Source organism: Lampris incognitus, chromosome 6, assembly GCF_029633865.1.
Source record: "Lampris incognitus isolate fLamInc1 chromosome 6, fLamInc1.hap2, whole genome shotgun sequence".
NCBI lineage: Eukaryota > Metazoa > Chordata > Actinopteri > Lampriformes > Lampridae > Lampris > Lampris incognitus.
The window spans coordinates 6094805-6114899 of NC_079216.1; the positions used below are offsets into that span (position 1 = coordinate 6094805).

At 47.2% G+C, this 20095-nt stretch overlaps 1 protein-coding gene across 1 annotated transcript; it reads left to right on the top strand.

Moving 5' to 3' along the window:
* Positions 1-237: 237 nt before the first annotated feature.
* On the top strand, positions 238-20039 carry mrps35 (mitochondrial ribosomal protein S35). Its single transcript, XM_056282156.1, has 8 exons — positions 238-371; positions 1160-1212; positions 3043-3210; positions 5312-5372; positions 5831-5970; positions 11607-11716; positions 12876-12945; positions 19690-20039. The coding sequence occupies exons 1-8, from the start codon at positions 242-244 to the stop codon at positions 19957-19959; spliced, it is 1002 nt and encodes a 333-aa protein (XP_056138131.1). The 5' UTR covers positions 238-241; the 3' UTR covers positions 19960-20039.
* Positions 20040-20095: the final 56 nt, after the last annotated feature.

Consider the following 20095-nt stretch of genomic DNA (forward strand, 5'->3'; position numbering starts at 1 on the left):
TGGCGCCGGTTCCCGGGCTGCCCCCCCCCCGAATTCGCTACAATGTATAACAGAGTATAACGCAGAATGACGTGAAGCAACATAAAACTGATCAAATCACAAACGGACAACTCATGAAGCGCTCGTCGTGCAGTACCCCATGTAGATCTGTAGGGGGCGACCCTTACGCTGAGCTGTGCCGCGTTTCGCGAAATGGGACATTTTGACCCTCGCCGCTTTCCGTCGCCGTGTAAAAAAAAACATGGCGGCGCGCTCAGGCAAGGCGCTTGTGTCCTTAGGTCGACTAAATGGCTGTGGATTGGGTCTACACACTTCACTTAGCAGGGCCACGTACGCCACGGCCCTGACTACGACCACCACGGGGAATAAAGGTGAGGGGTTAATGTGGGTTTAGAGGAAGCGGCGGTACGTTCTGCTCAGATGATGGCCGCCTGCTAAGCTAGGAGCGCTGCTGCCTCCCATAGGCTGCCATGCATAACGCGTTAGCTTAGTACACACTGTGCGATTACTATGCAAGTACTATTCATAGCGTGTATTTGTTTAAACACAGGTGCTATAGTAGCGCTACACACAACATGTTGTGTAACATTTTAGTTTACTGGTGCTGTACAATATGTATTTCCATTGGGAGTGACGAAGGAGGACAGTATTAGGAACGAGTATAATAGAGGGACAGCTCAGGTTGGACGGTTTGGAGACAAAGCAAGAGAGACAAGATTGAGATGGTTTGGACATGTGTGGAGGAGAGATGCTGGGTATACTGGGAGAAGGATGCTGAATATGGAGCTGCCAGGGGGGAGGAGAAGAGGAAGGCCAAAGAGGAGGTTTATGGATGTGGTGAGGGAGGACATGCAGGTGGCTGGTGGGACAGAGGAAGACGCAGAGGACAGGAAGAGATGGAGACGGATGATCCGCTGTGGCGCCCCCTAACGGGAGCAGCCGAAAGTAGTAGTAGTAGTAGTAGTGCTATACTATATATGCTACTCAATACGTTATATACGAACAATACAATATATTCACAATACATTTAAATATGGTTCTGGCACTGTCAGCTCAAGGGCTTACTAAATGTGGAAGTGTGTGTGTGTGTGTGTGTGTGGGGGGGGGGGGTTTCATAGTTTGAAAAGACAGTCTAGTTAACTTTCATCCCTACTTTCAGTGTTTCCCGAGAGAGGCAATAGAGGAGGATTTGCCAGGAAACCTAGAAGACCGGTAAGTCTGTTGCCCCTTTTCCACTACAAACTGTCTAACCTGAGCTGTCCCTCTGATATACTCGTCCCTAATCCTGTCCTCCTTCGTCACTCCCATTGAAAATCTTAGCATCTTCAACTCTGCCACCTCCAGCTCCATCTCCTGTTATTACGTCAGTGCCACCATCTCCAAACTATACAACATAGCTGGTCACACTACCATCTTGTAAACCTTCCCTTGGTAACACTTTAGTATGGGGAACATATTCTAAGTAACAAAAACTAACTACTTTAACTTTAACTGTTCCTGGTACCCTTCTGTCGTAAATCACTCCTGACACTCTTCTCCACCCACTCCACCCTGCCTGCACTCTCTTCTTCACCTCTCTTCTGCACTTCCTGTTACTTTCAACAGTTGACCCCAAGTAATTAAACTCATCCACCATTGTGACCTCTACTCCTTGCATCCTCACCATTCCACTGTCCTCCCTCTCATTCACGCAGAGGTATTCCGTCTTGCTCCTACTGACTTTCATTCCTCATTTCTCCAGTGCATACCTCCACCTCTCCAGGCTCTCCTCAACCTGCACCCTACTCTCGCTACAGATCACAATGTCATCCGTGAACATCATCGTCCATGGAGACTCCTGCCTGATCTTGTCCGTCAACCTGTCCATCACCATTCCAAACAAGAAAGGGCTCAGAGCCGATCCTTGATGTAATCCCACCTCCACCTTGAACCCATCTGCCATTCCTACCGCACACCTCACCACTGTCACACGTCCCTCATACATATCCTGCACCACGCCTACATACTGCTCTGCCACTCCCGGCTTCTTCATACAATACTACACCTCCTCCCACGACTCCCTGTCATGTGCTTTCTCTAAATCCACAAAGACACAATGTACCTCCTTCTGACCTTCTCTATACTTCTCCATCAACATTCTTAAAGCAAACATCGTATCTGTGGTGCTCTGTCATGGCATGAAACCATACTGCTGCTCACTAATTATCACCTCTCCTCTTAACCTAGCTTCTATTATTCTTTCACATCTTCCTGCTGTGACTAATCAACTTTATACCTTCTTTATACTTCTTTAGACACAGCCATTCGAACTGGCAATCCTCATGTTTCTAGGCAACGGAATAGACCGCCACGCCACCCGGACACCCCAGAATTCTTCTTTCTCTTCCATATCACACCTAACTTGCAGGAGCATATGCGCTGATAACATTCATTATCACACCTTCCATTTCCAGCTTCATACTCATCACTCTGTCTGACACTCTCTTCACCTCCAGCACACTCTTGACCTCCTCTTCCTTCAGAATTACCCCTACCCCATTTCTCCTCCCATCCGCACCATGGTAGAACAGTTTGAACCCACCTCCGATGCTCCTGGCCTTACTCCCCTTCCGCCTGGTCTCTTACACACACAGTATATCTACCTTTCTTCTCTCCATCGTATCAGCCAGCTCTCTCCCTTTACCAGCCATATTGCCAACATTCAAAGTTCCGACTCTCACCTCCACACTCCTACCCTTCCTCCTCTCCTCCTCCTCTGCCACTGGACATGCCTTCCCCCTCTCCTTCTCCTTCGCCCAACAGTAGCATAGTTTCCACAGGCACCCTGCTGGCCAACAGTACCAGTGAAAGTTGGTGGCAACCCGGGCCTCGACCGATCCGAGAGTCATTAAAATGAGAATGATAATCATGGTGATGACGCTAATCAAGACTATAAGTGATGTCATTATGACGGCTACCATGCTGTTGTTTAATATGTTAACAGATTTCATTCCAGTTTTCTTATGGCATACCTTCTTCTCTTATTGGTTTCTCGGGTACCAGCCCGGCGACCCCAGGACCGAGAAGATGGCTGTGGACCAGGACTGGTCCGCGGTTTACCCAGCAGCAGCCGCCTTCAGACCGGGCTCCGTCCCTCTGCCGGTGCGCATGGGGTACCCGGTGAATAGGGGGGTTCCCCCTGAGAAGAGGGGCAACCTGGAGCTAATTAAGGTCAGGATTTAGCCATATTGACTGGGCATGTGGGGTCACCAACAGATGAAAGATGTTTAACACGTTGTTTAACAAATTAGGTGTTTTGAAAAGTGAATGTTTTTTTCCGGTTTAACCACATTTTAATCAAACTAAAACAGTGTACTTTTTTAATCATCAATTTGATTTAAACATTCACAGCAAGCTCATTTGGTTGAGATGGTAGTCAGAATGAATCAATCCAAATACAAGAGCCTACACATAATAGAACTGACACACACACACACACACCCACACAAACACACACACACATATATATATACATACATATATCCATCCATCCGTCCATCCATTATCTTAACCGCTTATCCTGCTCTCAGGGTCACGGGGATGCTGGAGCCTATTCCAGCAGTCATATATATATATATATATATATATATATACACACACACACACACACACACACACACACACACACACACACACACACACAGGATATATACGTTTCAGTTTGTCTTGTATGTAATCATGCTATGATCGATTTCATACAGCTAGAATAATTATCAACCATACTTCATCATGACGTAGCCTAAATCAACAGATCATTACCACGTTGACATGTGCTACACCACCCATCTGCCTAAACGTTTTACAGTTCATGTTTTGTTGATTGCCAGGTAGGTTAGCATATACAAGGAATTTGACTTGATTTGATCGGCACAGTGGCCCAGTGGCTAGCGCTGTCGCCTCACAGCAGTAAGGTCCTGGGTTTGAGCCCCGGGGTAGTCCAACCTTGGTGGGTTGTCCTGGGTCGTCCTCTGTGTGGAGTTTGCGTGTTCTCCCCGTGTCTGCGGTGGGTTTTCTCCGGATGCACGTTCGGGTTAATACTCCTGTCTGTGCCCCTGACCGAGGCATGGCAAGATGAACTGGAGTTGGTCCCCGGGCGCTGCACAGCGGCTGCCCACTGCTCATAACTACACAGCTAGGATGGGTTCAGTGTAGAGCGTCATTTCCCTACGGGGATCATTGAAATATAGCACAAAAAAAAAAACTCATCCTGAAATAACACAAGGAAAATGGTACAACATCCTATAAAAGAGTGTCTGTCTTATAATCTGGAGATGTCTGCTTATCTGGGAATATGAAGAAGATACAGGAGGAAAGCAAGTTTGTTTAAGTATATAGAAATTGTAAAACAAAAAAAACAAAGAGAGTGAAAAGTTTGCATTATAGAACATCATAATAATGGAAAATCTACCACAACATTATACACAACAGGAAATCCAGTGGGCGTCTGCTTAATAGTAGTGTTGCTTCAGACATGTCGACATGTAGTTGTGTTTCTTTGCCTGTTGTGACATCTAAACCGGGGCACGGCTCACCCAGCGCTGTGCGGATCTCTACCTGCCTTGCACGGCATAGCCCTGTGACCGTGTCAGGATTAGCGGATCGCTAGGTCCAGACGCTAGCTGGTCCAGCTGCCCCGGCCCCCTGTGAAATAACTGTACGAGCCCTTTAGCCCACTGGATTTACCGTACAACAGAGTCAAGGATGAAGTCAAACCTGAACAGGGTTGTCGTAAATTCACCGTTTGTGGTGTGTTTATTTTGTGCTTTGTGCCGCATGGGATGTACAGCAGCGATCACAACTGGTGTGCATTTTCATGTTTTGCTACGTGAGAGCCTGTTCATATGTATTTGAATTACAGCCTGGCCGATATAGGAATTGTAGGACCGATACCGATTTTGATATTTGAGGATTTAAAAATCCGATAACAATATATAAGCCGATATTTTTTTTTTCAGAAATGCATACAAAGATTTTCCCTAACGTGTTTTGTGTAGTTATTTAAGAGTCCTCACCGTGATAACATGACATAATGCAGTTTAAAATAGTGCCCAACTCTAACCTGTCTTACACTGTGCAGTAAAGTGACACGGTGACCTGGAGTAAACGCTGCTGTTGGATGCGTGTAACGCGACATGCCGATACCGATTTATCTGCAATTAGCTCATATCAGCCAATTATATCAGCATGCCAATTTATCGGCTGGGCTCTTAATTCCAATGCTCATGTAATCCCGTCCAACACTTCACATACTGTTTTTTTTTTCTTCTTTCAGATCCCAAACTTTCTACATCTGACGCCGGCAGCCATTAAGAAACACTGCAAGGCCCTGAAACGTAAGCCTGAGATTCGAGAAGCTCTAAAATACCATTTTTTATATTGTGGTTAATTCTAATGAGCTCACTTAGCTTGCTGCCAGAGGTGGAAAACTCCGCTTCAGAAAGTAGAAGTACTAACCATGTATTTGCTCCACCCATGCACTAAACCAGCGGATTCTATTTAGCACAACACTTCAGCCAGGTAGGAGAACTAATGAGTGAAATCAGCTGGTTTAGTCCATGGGTGGAGCAAATACATGGTTAGTACTTCTACTTTCTGAAGCCGGGTTTTCTACCTCTGCTTGCTGCCACCGCGACCCGACCCCGGAGAAGCGGCTGATGATGAGATGAGATGAGACGAGTCTAATGAGCTTTGACGTGAGATTTAATTTTGATCACGTCTGCCAGAGTGGGCATGTTAACCATTGGAGTTGGAAGTGATTGATGGTTATTTTTCTGTTTATTTTCTCTCGTAGCGTTCTGTACAGAGTGGCCCACTGCCCTGGACTCGAATGCCAAATGTGACGAGTTCTTCCCCATCAAAGTAAAGACTACTGACTACGTGTCTGCTAGTAACTCCATCAGAAACCCGGCGGCTCGCATAGTTAATCTTCAAGTGAGTTTTTCCGCCTCCTCCTCTTTTTAATGGGTCGGGGGACTCTCTGAAGAGGTCTGCTTTAAAGCTTTCAGGAAGCAGGGAGATAAAAAAAAACAAGATTCGAGATTTGTTGGGGAACGCGCATGGCAGCCGACATCGTGTCTTCGAGACCTTTTTCCTACAGCACTCTCCACCGTCAGATACAGATGTTAAAGCGGCAGTCTTAATGGCTCCGGTCGTGTTCTGTTTCGGCATAGGAGGAGTCATTTTGAAACACGCTCCACCACAACACAGAGCGTTTGCTCTGCCTGTCCTCTTTGGTGGACCGACCACTGGGAAATGCATCACTTCCTGTGTGACGCTGGGGAATTTTGGTCAGAATGTCGCCACAGACACATGTTTGAATTTCTCCTTATTACTGGGAAAGCGGGGGCTTTCAGTGGCAGATAGGCTGAGTCAACCTTGTGTCACCTCATTCAGCAAGCGATAGTAAAAAAAACAATATGCGAGCGAAAAGTAACTTTATTTTGTCATTGTACAGGTTACAATGACTTAGTTCTCTGCATTTAACTCATCTTCTATTGTATAGGAGCAGTGGGCAGCTGCAGCACCCGGGGACCAACTCCAGTTCTTCTTTCCATTGCCTTGCTCAGGGGCACAGACAGGAGTATTAACCCTAACATGCATGTCTTTTTGATGGTGGGAGGAAACCAGAGCACTTGGAGGAAGCCCACACAGACACGGGGAGAACATGCAAACTCCACACAGAGGGGGCGGCCTGGGGTTCGAACCCAGGACCTTCTTGCTGTGAGGCAACAGTGCTAACCGCTGGGCCACGTAAGCATGGGAAATGCTGCTTCAAGTCCATGGGAGGCTCAAAACCCCAGCAAATATCTTGACACATGCTCAGTAATCCAGGTGTAGAAATGCCAGAAAGTTGAATCAGTTCATCTGGACACAAGGTTTAGTGGGAGAAACGCGTCATGTGTCATGTGTTTTATTGCTGATGAGACCCAGATCTTCCTGTCATTCCCGCCAGAAGACCACACAGTTTCGGCTCAGATCTTGTCATGAGAACGCCACTTTCAACTTGACCTCTCTAAGACTGACCCAGCTCCGTATCATCCCAGCCAGTCCCTCTTTACAACCAGAGATCAGTATCCAGCTCAAATAAGCCCAACTCATGCCCACAAATTCTGCCCGAAACTTGGGTGTCGTGATTGATGACCAACTAACCTTTAAGGTTCACGTGGCCTCAGTCGCTTGGTTGTGTCGATTTGCCCTGTACAACATCAGGAAGATCAGACCCTACATGTCTGAGCATGCAGCACAACTCCTGGTACAGGATCTCGTAATATCACGCATTGACTACTGCAACTCCTTACTGGCAGGTCTCCCTGCATGTCTGTTCAAACCTTTGCAGATGATCCAGAACGCAGTGGCACGTCTGGTCTTCAACCAACCCAAAACAGCATGTCACCCCGCTGTTCATATGCCTCCGCTGGCTCCCAGTCACTGCCAGCATCAAATTCAAACCCCCTACACTCGCTTACAAAACAGCAACTAATACAGCTCCTACCTACCTGAACTCCCTCATTCAGGTCTACGTTCCCTCCCGCTCACTACCCTCTGCCAATGAAAGGCGCCTGGTACTCCCACCACAACAGGACCCTAAGTTACCAGCCAGACTCTTCTCTTCTGTAGTTCTGCGGTTCTGGGACGAGTTACCAAACTCTGTTCGATCGGCAGAGTCCCTGTCAATCTTTAAGAAAAGACTAAAGACCCAGCTCTTTCACGAACACCTCCGCACTTGATGGACTCAAAAAAAAATATTTGTTTCTATGCCTTCTGTGCACTTCATGCATTGCCTCTGTGTCCTGTTGGCACCTACGTCCTATCGAACTCCAACTTGGTTTCATGGCACGTACTCATGTCCTCTCCCGTGTGGATCCTTGCTTGTGTTGTATCAACTCTCAGATGTACGTCGCTTTGAATACAAGCGTCTGCTAAACAAAACTGTAAATTGTAATTGTACTCAACTAAGTGACTCCGTCAGTCTCAACTGACTGTAGGTATCTCCAACCTTACGAACAGCACAGCTGCATAACGACCGAAACCGGCGATCTCACACAGGTTTCATATGCAAAGTGCCGTCACCATTACAGTTCCAATGACCACGTGGACTAGTCCCAGAGGACTGGGGCACAGCTGTGATCACGGTGCTGGAGATACCTGCAGTCAGCTGAGACTGATCCAAGTCCCTTAGATCAGTGTTTCCAGACCCAGTCCTCAAGGACCCCCCCCATCCTGTACCCTGAATAGGTACCTGTTTGTAGTTATTCAACCAGTCAGCAATGAATTGTGTCAGATGTTGCACACCTTGCATAATTAAGTGCTGTGAGATGATTGGTTGAGTAAGTACAAGCAGGGCTACCTATGCAGGGTTACAGTGAAAATCTGCAGGATAGGGGGTCCTTGAGGACTGGGTTGGGAAACACTGCCTTAGATGAATAATGAAGCATTTTTCCCACTAAACTTTGTGTCCAGGTGAACTGATTCAACTTTCTGGGGCCCAGCAAATATATAAAACGCAGTAACATCACATCTGAACTTTAGTTAAGCGCTTGTATCTTTTGTCGGTTTGGGTTTGAGTGGTCACTTCTATTTTCTTTATTTCTAATCCTCCCCAGAAATGATGCCTAAGATAAATCCCCGTACCTGTGACATTGTACCAGTCTGCCCTGATTCAGTCCTTTTTGGTCTGTTCTGCCTTTTACTGGATATTTCCCCCTGTGAGAAAATTACTTTTTTATACTATATATAAATTATATTATATTCTGTTGCTCCATTACTTTTCTCTTGTATTAACATAATGTTAGAATTATGTTTGTTGTATTCTGTTCTGTTTCAGCCTCTTTTATAACATAGGCGGGGGGGGCAGGGGGGCGGGCGTCCGGAGGATGTAGCGGTCTATTCCGTTGCCTACCAACACAGGGATCGGAGGTTCGAATCCCGTGTTACCTCCAGCTTGGTCAGTCGTCCCTACAGACACAATTGGCCGTGTCTGTGGGTGGGTAGCCGGATGTGGGGGTGTGTCCTGGTCACTGCATTAGCGCCCCCTCTGGTCAGTCGGGGCGCCTGTTCGGGGGGAGGGGAACTGGGGGGAATAGCGTGATCCTCCCACGCGCTACGTCCCCCTGGTGAAATTCCTCACTGTCAGGTGAAAAGAAGCAGCTGGCGACTCCACATGTATCGGAGGAGGCATGTGGTAGTCTGCAGCCCTCCCTGGATCGGCAAAGGGGGGTGGAGCAGCGACCGGGACGGCTCAGAAGAGTGGGGTAATTGACTGAGTACAATTGGGGAGAAAAGGAGGGGGGAGGGTCCGGGAAAAAAAACCATAGGCTGGTTTAATGTGGTCAGTTAAGCACATCAGATGACCACGCTGCTTCAAACTGTGGCAAAAACAACACATTACTCTGCTCTCCAGCACAAAACAGCCCAACATAAACTGTCAGTGAAAGTGTTGCCATTTTTCATTTTCCCTGGTTGGAAATATGTAATTTTTCTCATTAATCGCCGGCCATCTGCCCCACTGACACTTTGCCGTAGACTACGCTGGCAAAGTAGGAATTACTCACCATTAATCCATCTGGATTAGGCAGAATCAACGATAGACTGCAGGCTAAATCCCACCGAGCCAGGCAGGGGTCCACTTCCAGACCAAATGGGCTGAGCCTGCCGGCTAGCCGAGCTCAGCCACCTCTCACCACATCACCGGATGTGTACCCACCCCCCCTTCACACACACACACACGCATGCATGCATGTGCACTCTCTCTCTCCCTCTCTCTCCCTCTCTCTATCTCCCCCCTCTCTCTGTCTGTCTCTCTGTCTCCCCCCCTCTGTCTGTCTCTCTCTCTATCGCCCCTCCTCTCTCTGTCTCCCTCTCGCCCTCTTTCTCTGTCTCCCTCTCTATCTCTCCTCCTCTCTCTGTCCCCCTCTCGCCCTCTTTCTCTGTCTCCCTCTCTATCTCCCCTCCTCTCTCTGTCTCCCTCTCGCCCTCTCACCCTCCTCTCTCCGTCTCCCTCTCTCTCTCTCTCTCTCTCTCTCTCTCTCTCTCTCCCCCTCTCTCTCTCCCTCTCTCTCTCTCTCTCTCTCTCTCTCTCTCTCTCTCTCTCTCTCTCTCTCTCTCTCTATCTCCCCCCTCTCTCTATCTCCCCCCTCTCTCTGTCTGTCTCTCTGTCTCCCCCCCTCTGTCTGTCTCTCTCTCTATCGCTCCTCCTCTCTCTGTCCCCCTCTCGCCCTCTTTCTCTGTCTCCCTCTCTATCTCCCCTCCTCTCTCTGTCTCCCTCTCGCCCTCTCACCCTCCTCTCTCCGTCTCCCTCTCTCTCTCTCTCTCCCTCTCTCTCTCCCTCTCTCTCTCTCTCTCTCTCTCTCCCTCTCTCTATCTCCCCCCTCTCTCTGTCTCCCCCCCTCTCTGTCTGTCTCTCTCTCTATCGCCCCTCCTCTCTCTGTCCCCCTCTCGCCCTCTTTCTCTGTCTCCCTCTCGCCCTCTCACCCTCCTCTCTCTATCTCCCCCCTCTCTCTGTCTGTCTCTCTGTCTCCCCCCCTCTCTGTCTGTCTCTCTCTCTATCGCCCCTCCTCTCTCTGTCCCCCTCTCGCCCTCTTTCTCTGTCTCCCTCTCTATCTCCCCTCCTCTCTCTGTCTCCCTCTCGCCCTCTCACCCTCCTCTCTCTGTCTCCCTCTTGCTCTCTCTCTCTGTCTGTGAGTGTGTGTCTCTCTCTCCGTCTCCCTCTCTCTCTCTCTCTCTCTCTCTCTCTCTCTCTCTCTCTCACACACACACACATGCAGGAAGGCAAACGTTAACATACTTTCACATACACTCTGCCACTCTTTCACACTCTCTCTCACTCACACCAACTCATACTTTCTATCTGTTCACCCTTCTTCATTTGTTTTTTAAATGTCGATCTTACTCTTTTGAAGCCATTTTAAATGTCTGTTAATGCCTTTATGTAAAGCACGTTGTGTACAAAACACACTATATAAGCTTGCCTTGCCTCTCATACTCACACATCAAAACACTCTCACACTCGTGTGTGTACATCATTTGGACTGTAAAAGTGAACGCAGTGACCCATGGCCCTGTCTGTTGGCACCGCAGGTAGTGTCTTCAAATACCCCAGTCCCTCCACCCCTGTGTTTCCCCATACATGTATTTATGTTGTCATGTATAAATCACATAATCCGTCATCACCACAGACAACGTGATTGTGTGGTAATCTCTTCTGTTTATCTACCCGCCTCACAAAGGGTTTCACAGTGGGCACGAGGACACGACGTATCTGCCATGCCTTCATTTGCCAGAAGTATGGAGGGTTTAAAGAGCGCAATCGGAGCTATAGTTAAAAATACGTGACGGCATATTTTTGGATGGGTTGTGTTTTTCATGTTTTCTGCAGAGTAGTGATGAGAGTTCTCAAAAAAATGTGTGTGAGTCGGTGGTCATTGTGTTTTAATCTCTCCGTGCATGAAATACACTTGGCACAAAGCTGCACGTGAAAAAGGCCAACGAGTGCTAGGCTGCGTTTATGATGGGAGGGATTACAGTCCATATTTATTTGTGCTCAGTGTGCCTTGTTGTTGTGGTCCTAGGTAAAGCTGTCCAGTCTGAACTTGGATGACCATGCACAGAAGAAGATTCTCAAATTGGTTGGCGACAGATATTGCAAAGACACAGACACCCTCACCCTGACAACTGACAGGTACGCGCGACGTACTGGAGTAATGTGTCGAGTCAAAGTTATCCGTTATGTTGAAGTTATTCAACATTTTATTTTCCCATCGCGGCATTTCATTTCACTGCTATGCAGACGGCACCCAGCTTTATCCACCAAGCCTACCGCCAATCTACACCCACTTCCTTTTCTGACTGCTTACTAGAAATCAAATCCTGGTTTTCATTACCACTTCCTCAAACTTAATAGTGAAAAAACCGAGGTTCTCCTCATGGAAATCTACTTTGGCTAAACCTGATAGTTTTTCTCTGACTATTGACAGTTCTATAGTTCCTCCATCGCCTCAGGTTAAGAGTCTGGGTGTCATCCTGGACAGCACATTATCTTTTGAAGCTCACACCAACAACGTTACTCTGTATACTTCCACCAATGCAATATTAATCATCGTCATCCGTCACGTACACCTAACAGCACCGCCATACTGACTCACACCCTGGTTACAACCCGTATTGACTACTGTAATTCTGTCCTTTTTGCTCTTCGCCTCAAGTGTCTTCATGAACTTCAGTTGGTCCAGAATCCAGCTGCCCGTATCAGTACCAGAACTCCTTCCATAGATCATATCACTACTATTCTTCAGCAACTCCATTGGCTCCCTGTTATATACTGTACTGACTTCAAGATCCTGCTCCTCACCTTTAAGACCCTTAATAACCTAGCTCCTTCATATCTTTCTGAACTCCTTCATATCCACACGCCCTCCCACACTCTCCGATCCTCCTCTGCTCTCCGACTCACTACACCATCGGCCCGCTGGACCACCGTGGGGACTAGAGACTTGACTACCATGGGGTCTAGAGCCTTCAGTCGTTCTGCCCCCCGCCCATGGAGCTCTCTCCCACAAGACATTCACAACACTGACTCTCTTTCAACCTTCACATCCCATCTCAAAACGCACCTTTTCAAACTGGCGTATTCAGTCTGATCCACGCTTCATTGAGTGTTGTGCTGATGTTGATTTTATACTTACCTGTTGTGTTAACTTTTTATTTTCTACCCTGCTTTGTTTTGACTTGATGCTGTCTGATACAGTGCTGCTGGTTTTTTACTGTCTTCTGTAAGGTGTCCTTGAGTGCTCTGAAAGGCGCCCACAAATAAAATGTATTATTACTATTCTTTTCATTAGTTGCCCTTTGAGAAAGCAGAACTATGACTACGCCATGTACCTCCTGACTGTCGTCTACCACGAGTCATGGGTAAGTTTAGTTACCTCGGTTTCCTCTACTTAACTACTACTAACAACAACCCAAAAAAAAGCTAGTCTTGAAGATAATCATTTCTGTTTGAACGGTGTCCATAGATGGACTCCATGTAATGGTGGTGGTATTTGCAGGGGAGTCATCCAAACCCCAGAGATGCATTTAAAATACATTTACATCATCAGTGCCAGCTCTGCCAGCAAACACAAAAAAGCATGGTTTAACTTTTAGCTATCTGTTGGTAAAGGTTGTTTTGCCATATCTTCTTGCTAGCCACAACTTCACCACCTACCTCGACTCACTGATTTTCTGTGTTGGGCTGCTGTGGTGGAGATGCAACATTCTTTGTGTCAAGTCAGTTTTTCCTGGAAAATATTAAACACTAAAATGAGAAATTACAGAAGCATTCGAGATGTGGATATTCATCGGTTATTCGATGAATTAAATATGCTAGCAATAGGAAATATCAAAGAGGACTTTTGTTTTCGTGTAAATCCTCTGGACTGTAGCTTTAAAACACATGTAAACAGAATTTAGATGCGTCTCGGTGGATCGACCAGTTGAAAAGGCCATGTGCTGTGTAGAATTTCTACCCGAGTGCTGCCCTCTGTTGCTGAGATGTTCATAACAAATTCACATAGATAGTGGCTAGGGGCCGCCCCAGTGGCTCACCTGGTAGAGGGGTACCGCATAAGGCTGAGTCCTTACTGCAGCAGCCTGAGTTCGAATCCGTCCCGGGCCCTTTGCTGCATGTCATCCTCTCTCTCTCCCCTGCCTTTCCTGTCTCACTCTTCTGTCACTGTCAAATAAAGACGGAAAATGGCAACAACAAAAAAAAAAACTTCAAAAAAAGAAAGATGGTGGATACACAGCATGATTGCTGACAACTTACCATTTTCAAAATGACTCTGGTAGATATCCTTCGCTGCATATTTCTCACAGGACTTTTTTTTGGGGGGGGGGGGGGCCTTTTTCTCCCCAATTGTATCCAGCCAATTACCCCACTATTCCGAGCCATCCCGGTCACTGCTCCACCCCCTCTGCCGATCCGGGGAGGGCTGCAGACTACCACATGCCTCCACCGATACATGTGGAGTCGCCAGCCGCTTCTTTTCACCTGACAGTGAGGAGTTTCACCAGGGGAACTTAGCATGTGGGAGGATCACTCATTCCCCCCAGTTCCCCCTTCAAACAGGTGCCCCGACCGACTAGAGGGGGCGCTGCAGTGACCAGGACACATACCCACATCAGACTTCCCACCCGCAGACATGGCCAATTGTGTCTGTAGGGACACCCGACCAAGCCAGAGGTAACACGGGGATTCAAACTGGCGATCCCCGTGTTGGTAGGCAACGGAATAGACTGCTACACCACCTGGACACACTTCTCACAGGACTTTGATTACAAGCCAAGTGTTTGGGCGGTGGGGGTCTTCAAAAATCACCAAAACCACTCAGCTGGCTCCTCTGTATTTGAAGGCATTGGAATGGGGAAGGGGCACTGAGCGGTTCGGTTTACTTACGTCACTTCAGCTCAGGAACCCCAATAAATGTTGATGTTTCGCAGCATGCCTCAGACCTGTGGACCTTTGTTCCATGTCTTACCCTCTCTTTACCCCCATGTCACTCTACCCTTTCCAATCAAACCATGTTACAAAAAAAAAAATCTTTGAAATAGAATTTGAATAGAATTTCTACATGAAACTTATTCGAATGCAAATATGCTGATCGTTGATGGTCACTGTCAGTGGCACAGAAGGAGACACAATCGCTCCATGTGCCACCGTGGAAGGGACAGGTGGATGATGGTGATGAAGGATGGATTAAAGCCCAGAGCACCGTGGACTGCTGATGAACTGTAGATACCTGATATGGTATGGGTTGATTCCATGGTCAAGGGTTGGGATGCACAAAAGGCCTTTGTGAGGGAAAAATAGCGGGCCGTGAATATAGGAGGTTTCGGTATTAACAGGTGAGGTTCCCAGACCCCACCTTCACTCCTGACCAAACCCAACCTGGGGTAGCTGAGACACCCGCGCCTCCTCTGTGACCAATTCACTTCTCTTCCCTTTCGGAGTCTCTCTGTCTGCTCTCTCTCCCCTTTCTCTCTCTCTCTCCACTTTCTCTCTCTCTCTCGCTCCGTCAGCCTTTCCTTCTTCTGGGGCACAGTTACTGTGGTATCAGCTGTACCTAAGGCCAACTGTCACTTTCTTTCAGCGTGTTAGCAGAGGAAAAGCCTTGTAGCCTAGCGTGCCCTGTAAAGGGGTCATCCTCATGTCCATGTCCAGCAACAGGACTCTGCCCTGACATCTTATACTTTATGACGTCTCATAATATCACTGGTCCTGTAAGGCTGCGTAAAGCTCTCCTCGCTGATACTGCAGTCGCCTCGGGTTCCACTGCAAGTCGCCTGCAGGAGATTCGACAACATAAAAATCATTGGATGTGGTTATTTTCTTGGGTCTTCTCTGGTTCCTGGGAGCAACATGAAGAGGTTAAATAGCAGTGAAATAAATAGGTAAAAATATATTTCCTAAACCCAGAAGCAGAGAAATCTTAACTATCTGGATAAAGACGAGACCAGCAGTGGAAGACCTGATTCCTTAGCCAGCCTTGAAGTTCTGTTGAAAATGTCTTTAAAAAATCACCATTGGTCAAAATCACCTTCTTTTTGCAGCTGAGAATGTCCTTTTTTTTCGCCCCTTTTCTCCCCAATTGTGCTTGACCAATTACCCCACTCTTTCCGAGCATTCCCGGTCGCTGCTCCACCCCCTCTGCCGAGCCAAGGAGGTGCTGCAGACTACCACATGCCTCCTGCTATACACGTGGAGTCCCCACCCGCTTCTTTTCACCTGACAGTGAGGAGTTTCACCAGGGGGACGTAGCGCGTGGGAGGATCACGCTATTCCCCCCCCAAACAGGTGCCCCGACCAACCAGAAGAGGCGCTAGTGCAGCAACTAGGATACATACCCCATCCGGCTTTCCACCCGCAGACACAGCCAATTGTGTCTGTAGGGACGCCCGACCAAGCCGGAGGTAACACGGGGATTCGAACCGGCGTCCCCCGTGCTGGTAGGCAAGGGAATAGACCGCTACGCTACCCGGATGCCCCCTTAACTCGTCATTCAATTGTTGCCTCGGCAACATTTGTAAATGAATCTTTCCCTCAGCGTGTCCTCCGAGAATTAAATAAAGGGAGAATGAATGAATGAAAAGGTGAGAGGTTAAATGTCACCGTCTCATGTTATTTTAGTCGGTAAATATCGTTGCATTTATAGCTCCCTAACTTCTGAAAAGACACTTTCTGTCCGGTCCCCCTCTCTTATTTCCTTGGTGACATTTTACAAAGAGCTAACAACACTGCCCATCCTCCTTTCACCAGGGCGGTTCAGGTCCACCTTCCCTTTCACGGTGTCAGAGGCTAAACCCATTAGGGAGGCTGTGTCCGTTGAATGGGCAGTGGGACGGCAAACCGCAGCTTTGCCCCATTGACATTCCCTGCAGACGGATGGGTGGGGGAACAGGCTCAGGTGTTGATCCCAGCCCTCATTCACTTTAAGGCATTCACACCACACCAGAGAAATATGCCATGATGTCAACAGCCCCGGCACTGTTAGCATCAAAGTGCAGCCGGTAAGCCGGAGAAAACATGACGACTCGCCGTGTTGTGGAACAGCCGTCAGTGGGAGCTTCCTCGGTCCAGTCGTGGCTTAGTCACCGAAGGGATTTTGTTTTGTTTTTTGTTTTTTTTCTTTTCTTTTCCTCTCAGCTAGGAACCGTGTGTGAGCCGGGAAGTGGAACGCTGTCCACTGCCCTTTTCGGACACACAAAGGAAGGCACAGTGCTTCCCGCTCAGCCGCTGGAAGCTGTGAGAGTGGAGTGGCGTTCAGGTCGTAACGTTACCCAACAAAGGGGCTGATTGTCAGCAGCCACTGGGGTGATATAATCACCCCACTCAGGGAGATGGGCCCAGCCTGCTAATTCCACTGTTTGCTAATCGGAGCCAACGCCTGGGCCGACGGTTTAACGCTGTTCACCAGCGGTGGTGGTGGTGGTAGTGGTGGTGGTGGGGGGGGGGGTTGCTAGAAGGGATCCAGCAGCTCTTGTCGCTTCACACCCATTTCTCAGCGCTGTCCATTCCCTGAAGAGAAAATGCGATGAGACGGGTACCAGAAGATATGGCAGTGGTTAAGCCCTCAACCACCGGGACCACATTTCTACCCCCGCTGATCTGAGATTGAATGACGGCCTGATGTCTGACTTCCTGCCTCTGTTGTTGCTCTCCCATCTTGACTGAAAATGTATTTTTTTAAATTAAAAACTTAACTCATCCAAAAAAGTGAAACACTAAAGGCGATTGTGATATATGACCCATAATATGTAGGGTTTTATGTCATCTGGGGAGTCCGTGAACCCTGCTCATGTTCTCCTGTGTGGAGAAAAACAGGTGGCTGCTGGTCTCTCAACGAGTCTGTCATCGTCAAATTTTCCATCTGTTGGCCAAACGGCTAGGAGATGGATGAAATGACAGACATGATGTCTGAACTGTCAGCACTTCATGATTTACTTTTGCTCGTTACATCGAACCAAGTACAGCAAGAGGAAGAAGGGCGGCACCTCTCTAGTGGTACCACACCGAGTTGCGTTTATGTAGTGTTTAGATAACTGGATTAAAATATAAAACCTTGCATGTGTAAGGAATTGTCAGAGCCTGTATGTATGTTGGGGTCACGTTTTACCCCTTCGAGAGTAAAACTGCCCTGTTTTATTTTACTGTGTTTAGCTGACTTCTCTGAAAAAGAGGCTGGTGATCTATTCCCGGCCAAAATCCTATGCCGTTGTTGAACGCTCAACGGGGCTTGGATCTGATTCCAGCGCGGAAGTCGTATGGATCAGATATGTGTAGGCGTAATGAGGGTCATTAATCTCATGAACACCTGGGGAGTGCAGGAGTCAGAGCTCTTGTCGTTCTCCTGCTTTAAGCCGCCGAACAACGGGGCCTTTTGTTCTCAAGGGAATGAGATGGCAGCCTGACAGGCAGCAGAGGCAGAACCACATATGGAGTAATCCTATCTCTGCGAGAGGAGCATCAAAGAAGGACTTGAGGGGTGACAGGGACCCCCGCAATCCTCCCCAGTTCTGGTTCTGCAATGTTAAAACTACAGACTGGCCTAAGATGGATCCCTGTGGGACTAAACGTAAACACGCTACCACTACAGTGTTAGCATACTGTATTAACAGTGGAGACCTTACCCTAACTCAGCCCCCCCACCCCACCCCACCCCGAGGAAAACATAATTAAAACTACGCTTGCAGTCAAATAGGACCATTTTCAAATTAATCAGGAACATTTATTTGTCATCTCATTCCATGCACCTGCACACATGAAATGAAACGAAATATTATTTCCCCCAGCCCACAGCAGTGCAACACAAAGACAAAAACACATATCCAAACTACAAGAACACACGGTAACACTTTCTATGAAGCTTGCATCTATAATGCCCTATAAGCATCTATAACGCCCTATAAGCATCTATAACACCCATACTTTCCTATAATGTGTATTACAATGACTAACGGCTATGGCTGAAGGCTGACTGAAATAGCACTGAAGTCTCATTATGCAGCTCTACAAAACTTCAGCAGAACAAGTTGGCTATGATGCATTATGACATTTGACAGCTAAACAGGCTAATGATGACATAATAATAATGCATAAATCCATTTTAAATTGACATAATGTATCATAGAGGTGGTTATGAGGTGTTGTGAGGGCGTATACATGGTTATGCAAGCTTCATAGGTGTTACCGAATGCATATATCCAAATTACAAAAAAACTACAACACATATAACCAACATACCAACAAACAAAAAAAATTCACTCTCCAAGAGAATGAATGCCAGGATGACGGTCAGACTGCCAGTCTGAATGTGCTAGCAGTTAGCGTAGCCTGCCCCGCTAACATCAGCCGCTAATGCTGGCTGATATGGAAAATGTTATGAATATAATCATAGGGGATTTTATGCAGTATTGATATACATCACGATATTTTCTTGCATATGCAAAAATATCATGTATAAGAACCCAGCTGAGAGTCATCACATTGAACTGTTTGGTAATGTAAAGTATAATATCAAACCAAAACTAGATTTCAAATAATACTCGCTCAAATATTACACCTCCAATTTGTGAAAATTTTAGATAATAGACTCACACATCATCATTAATCTAGACAAAAATATATATGAAGATTTGACAATTTCCAGATTTTATCCCGATATCATTGGAAGATGATAAATGATAATGAATTAGGTCCCAGCTCCATTTGAAATGAACCAACGTCTTATAACGCCTCCCCTTCAGCAGATAAGGCAACAGCTCCCTATGTGATTGAAACCTCAGAGGTTTCGATCACCAAATTAGGTATATACACAGTTTATTATAGCCAGGTATATATACACAGTTGGGTATATACACAGTTTTTCTTCATCTCCAGTAAAATTTATCCAAAGTTACTCTACTGAATAGAAACAATAGTACTTTTTCAATGGTGTCCTATCAATATTACACCACATAGTTTACAAGGTAGCTCTGTTATTACATGGGGTTTTCATTGGTTTTCTGCACTACACTCTTTCTACTGCACAGTTCAAATTCTTTGTAAGGATAAGAAAAAGTTTGTCTTCTTTTCAGTCGAGTTTATCCGTAATTTATTTTTTTGTTCCCATTCCTCAGAAAACAGAGGCCTGGGAGGCGGACATAACTAGGGCGGACATGGACGAGTACATTTGGGAGGACAGTCCATCCCAGAAGAACATCCTGGACACGCTGGTGCGCATGAAGGCAGCGGCAGAGGGGGAAGAGGAGGCGATGGAGGAGGAGGTGCTGGGGAGACCGGAGGTCCAGGAGTACAAGGACTCGGTCTCCAGACTGAAGAACGAAGGGGAGAACGAGAGCTCCCTGCTCCAGTACAGAGAGGCTGTCAAGAAAGTACTCCAACTGTGATACGTCTTCATGTACAAGTACATAACTGTGAGGATACTGACCAAGGGGCACCTTTAGTGGGAGTTGGAAGGGTGCGAGGGGGAGGGGGGGGGTCACACAGATTTAAAGGGGAGATGTTTTTGAAGCACTCAGTCAC

What these genes read in the sequence shown, in the direction of transcription:
- mrps35 (XM_056282156.1), top strand. Translation starts at nt 242, where the DNA reads ATGGCGGCGCGCTCAGGCAAGGCGCTTGTGTCCTTAGGTCGACTAAAT. An exon ending in GACCACCACGGGGAATAAAG is followed by an intron (nt 372 to 1,159) that starts GTGAGGGGTTAA and finishes CCCTACTTTCAG; the next exon opens with TGTTTCCCGAGAGAGGCAAT. An exon ending in TCGTCTACCACGAGTCATGG is followed by an intron (nt 12,946 to 19,689) that starts GTAAGTTTAGTT and finishes CCCATTCCTCAG; the next exon opens with AAAACAGAGGCCTGGGAGGC.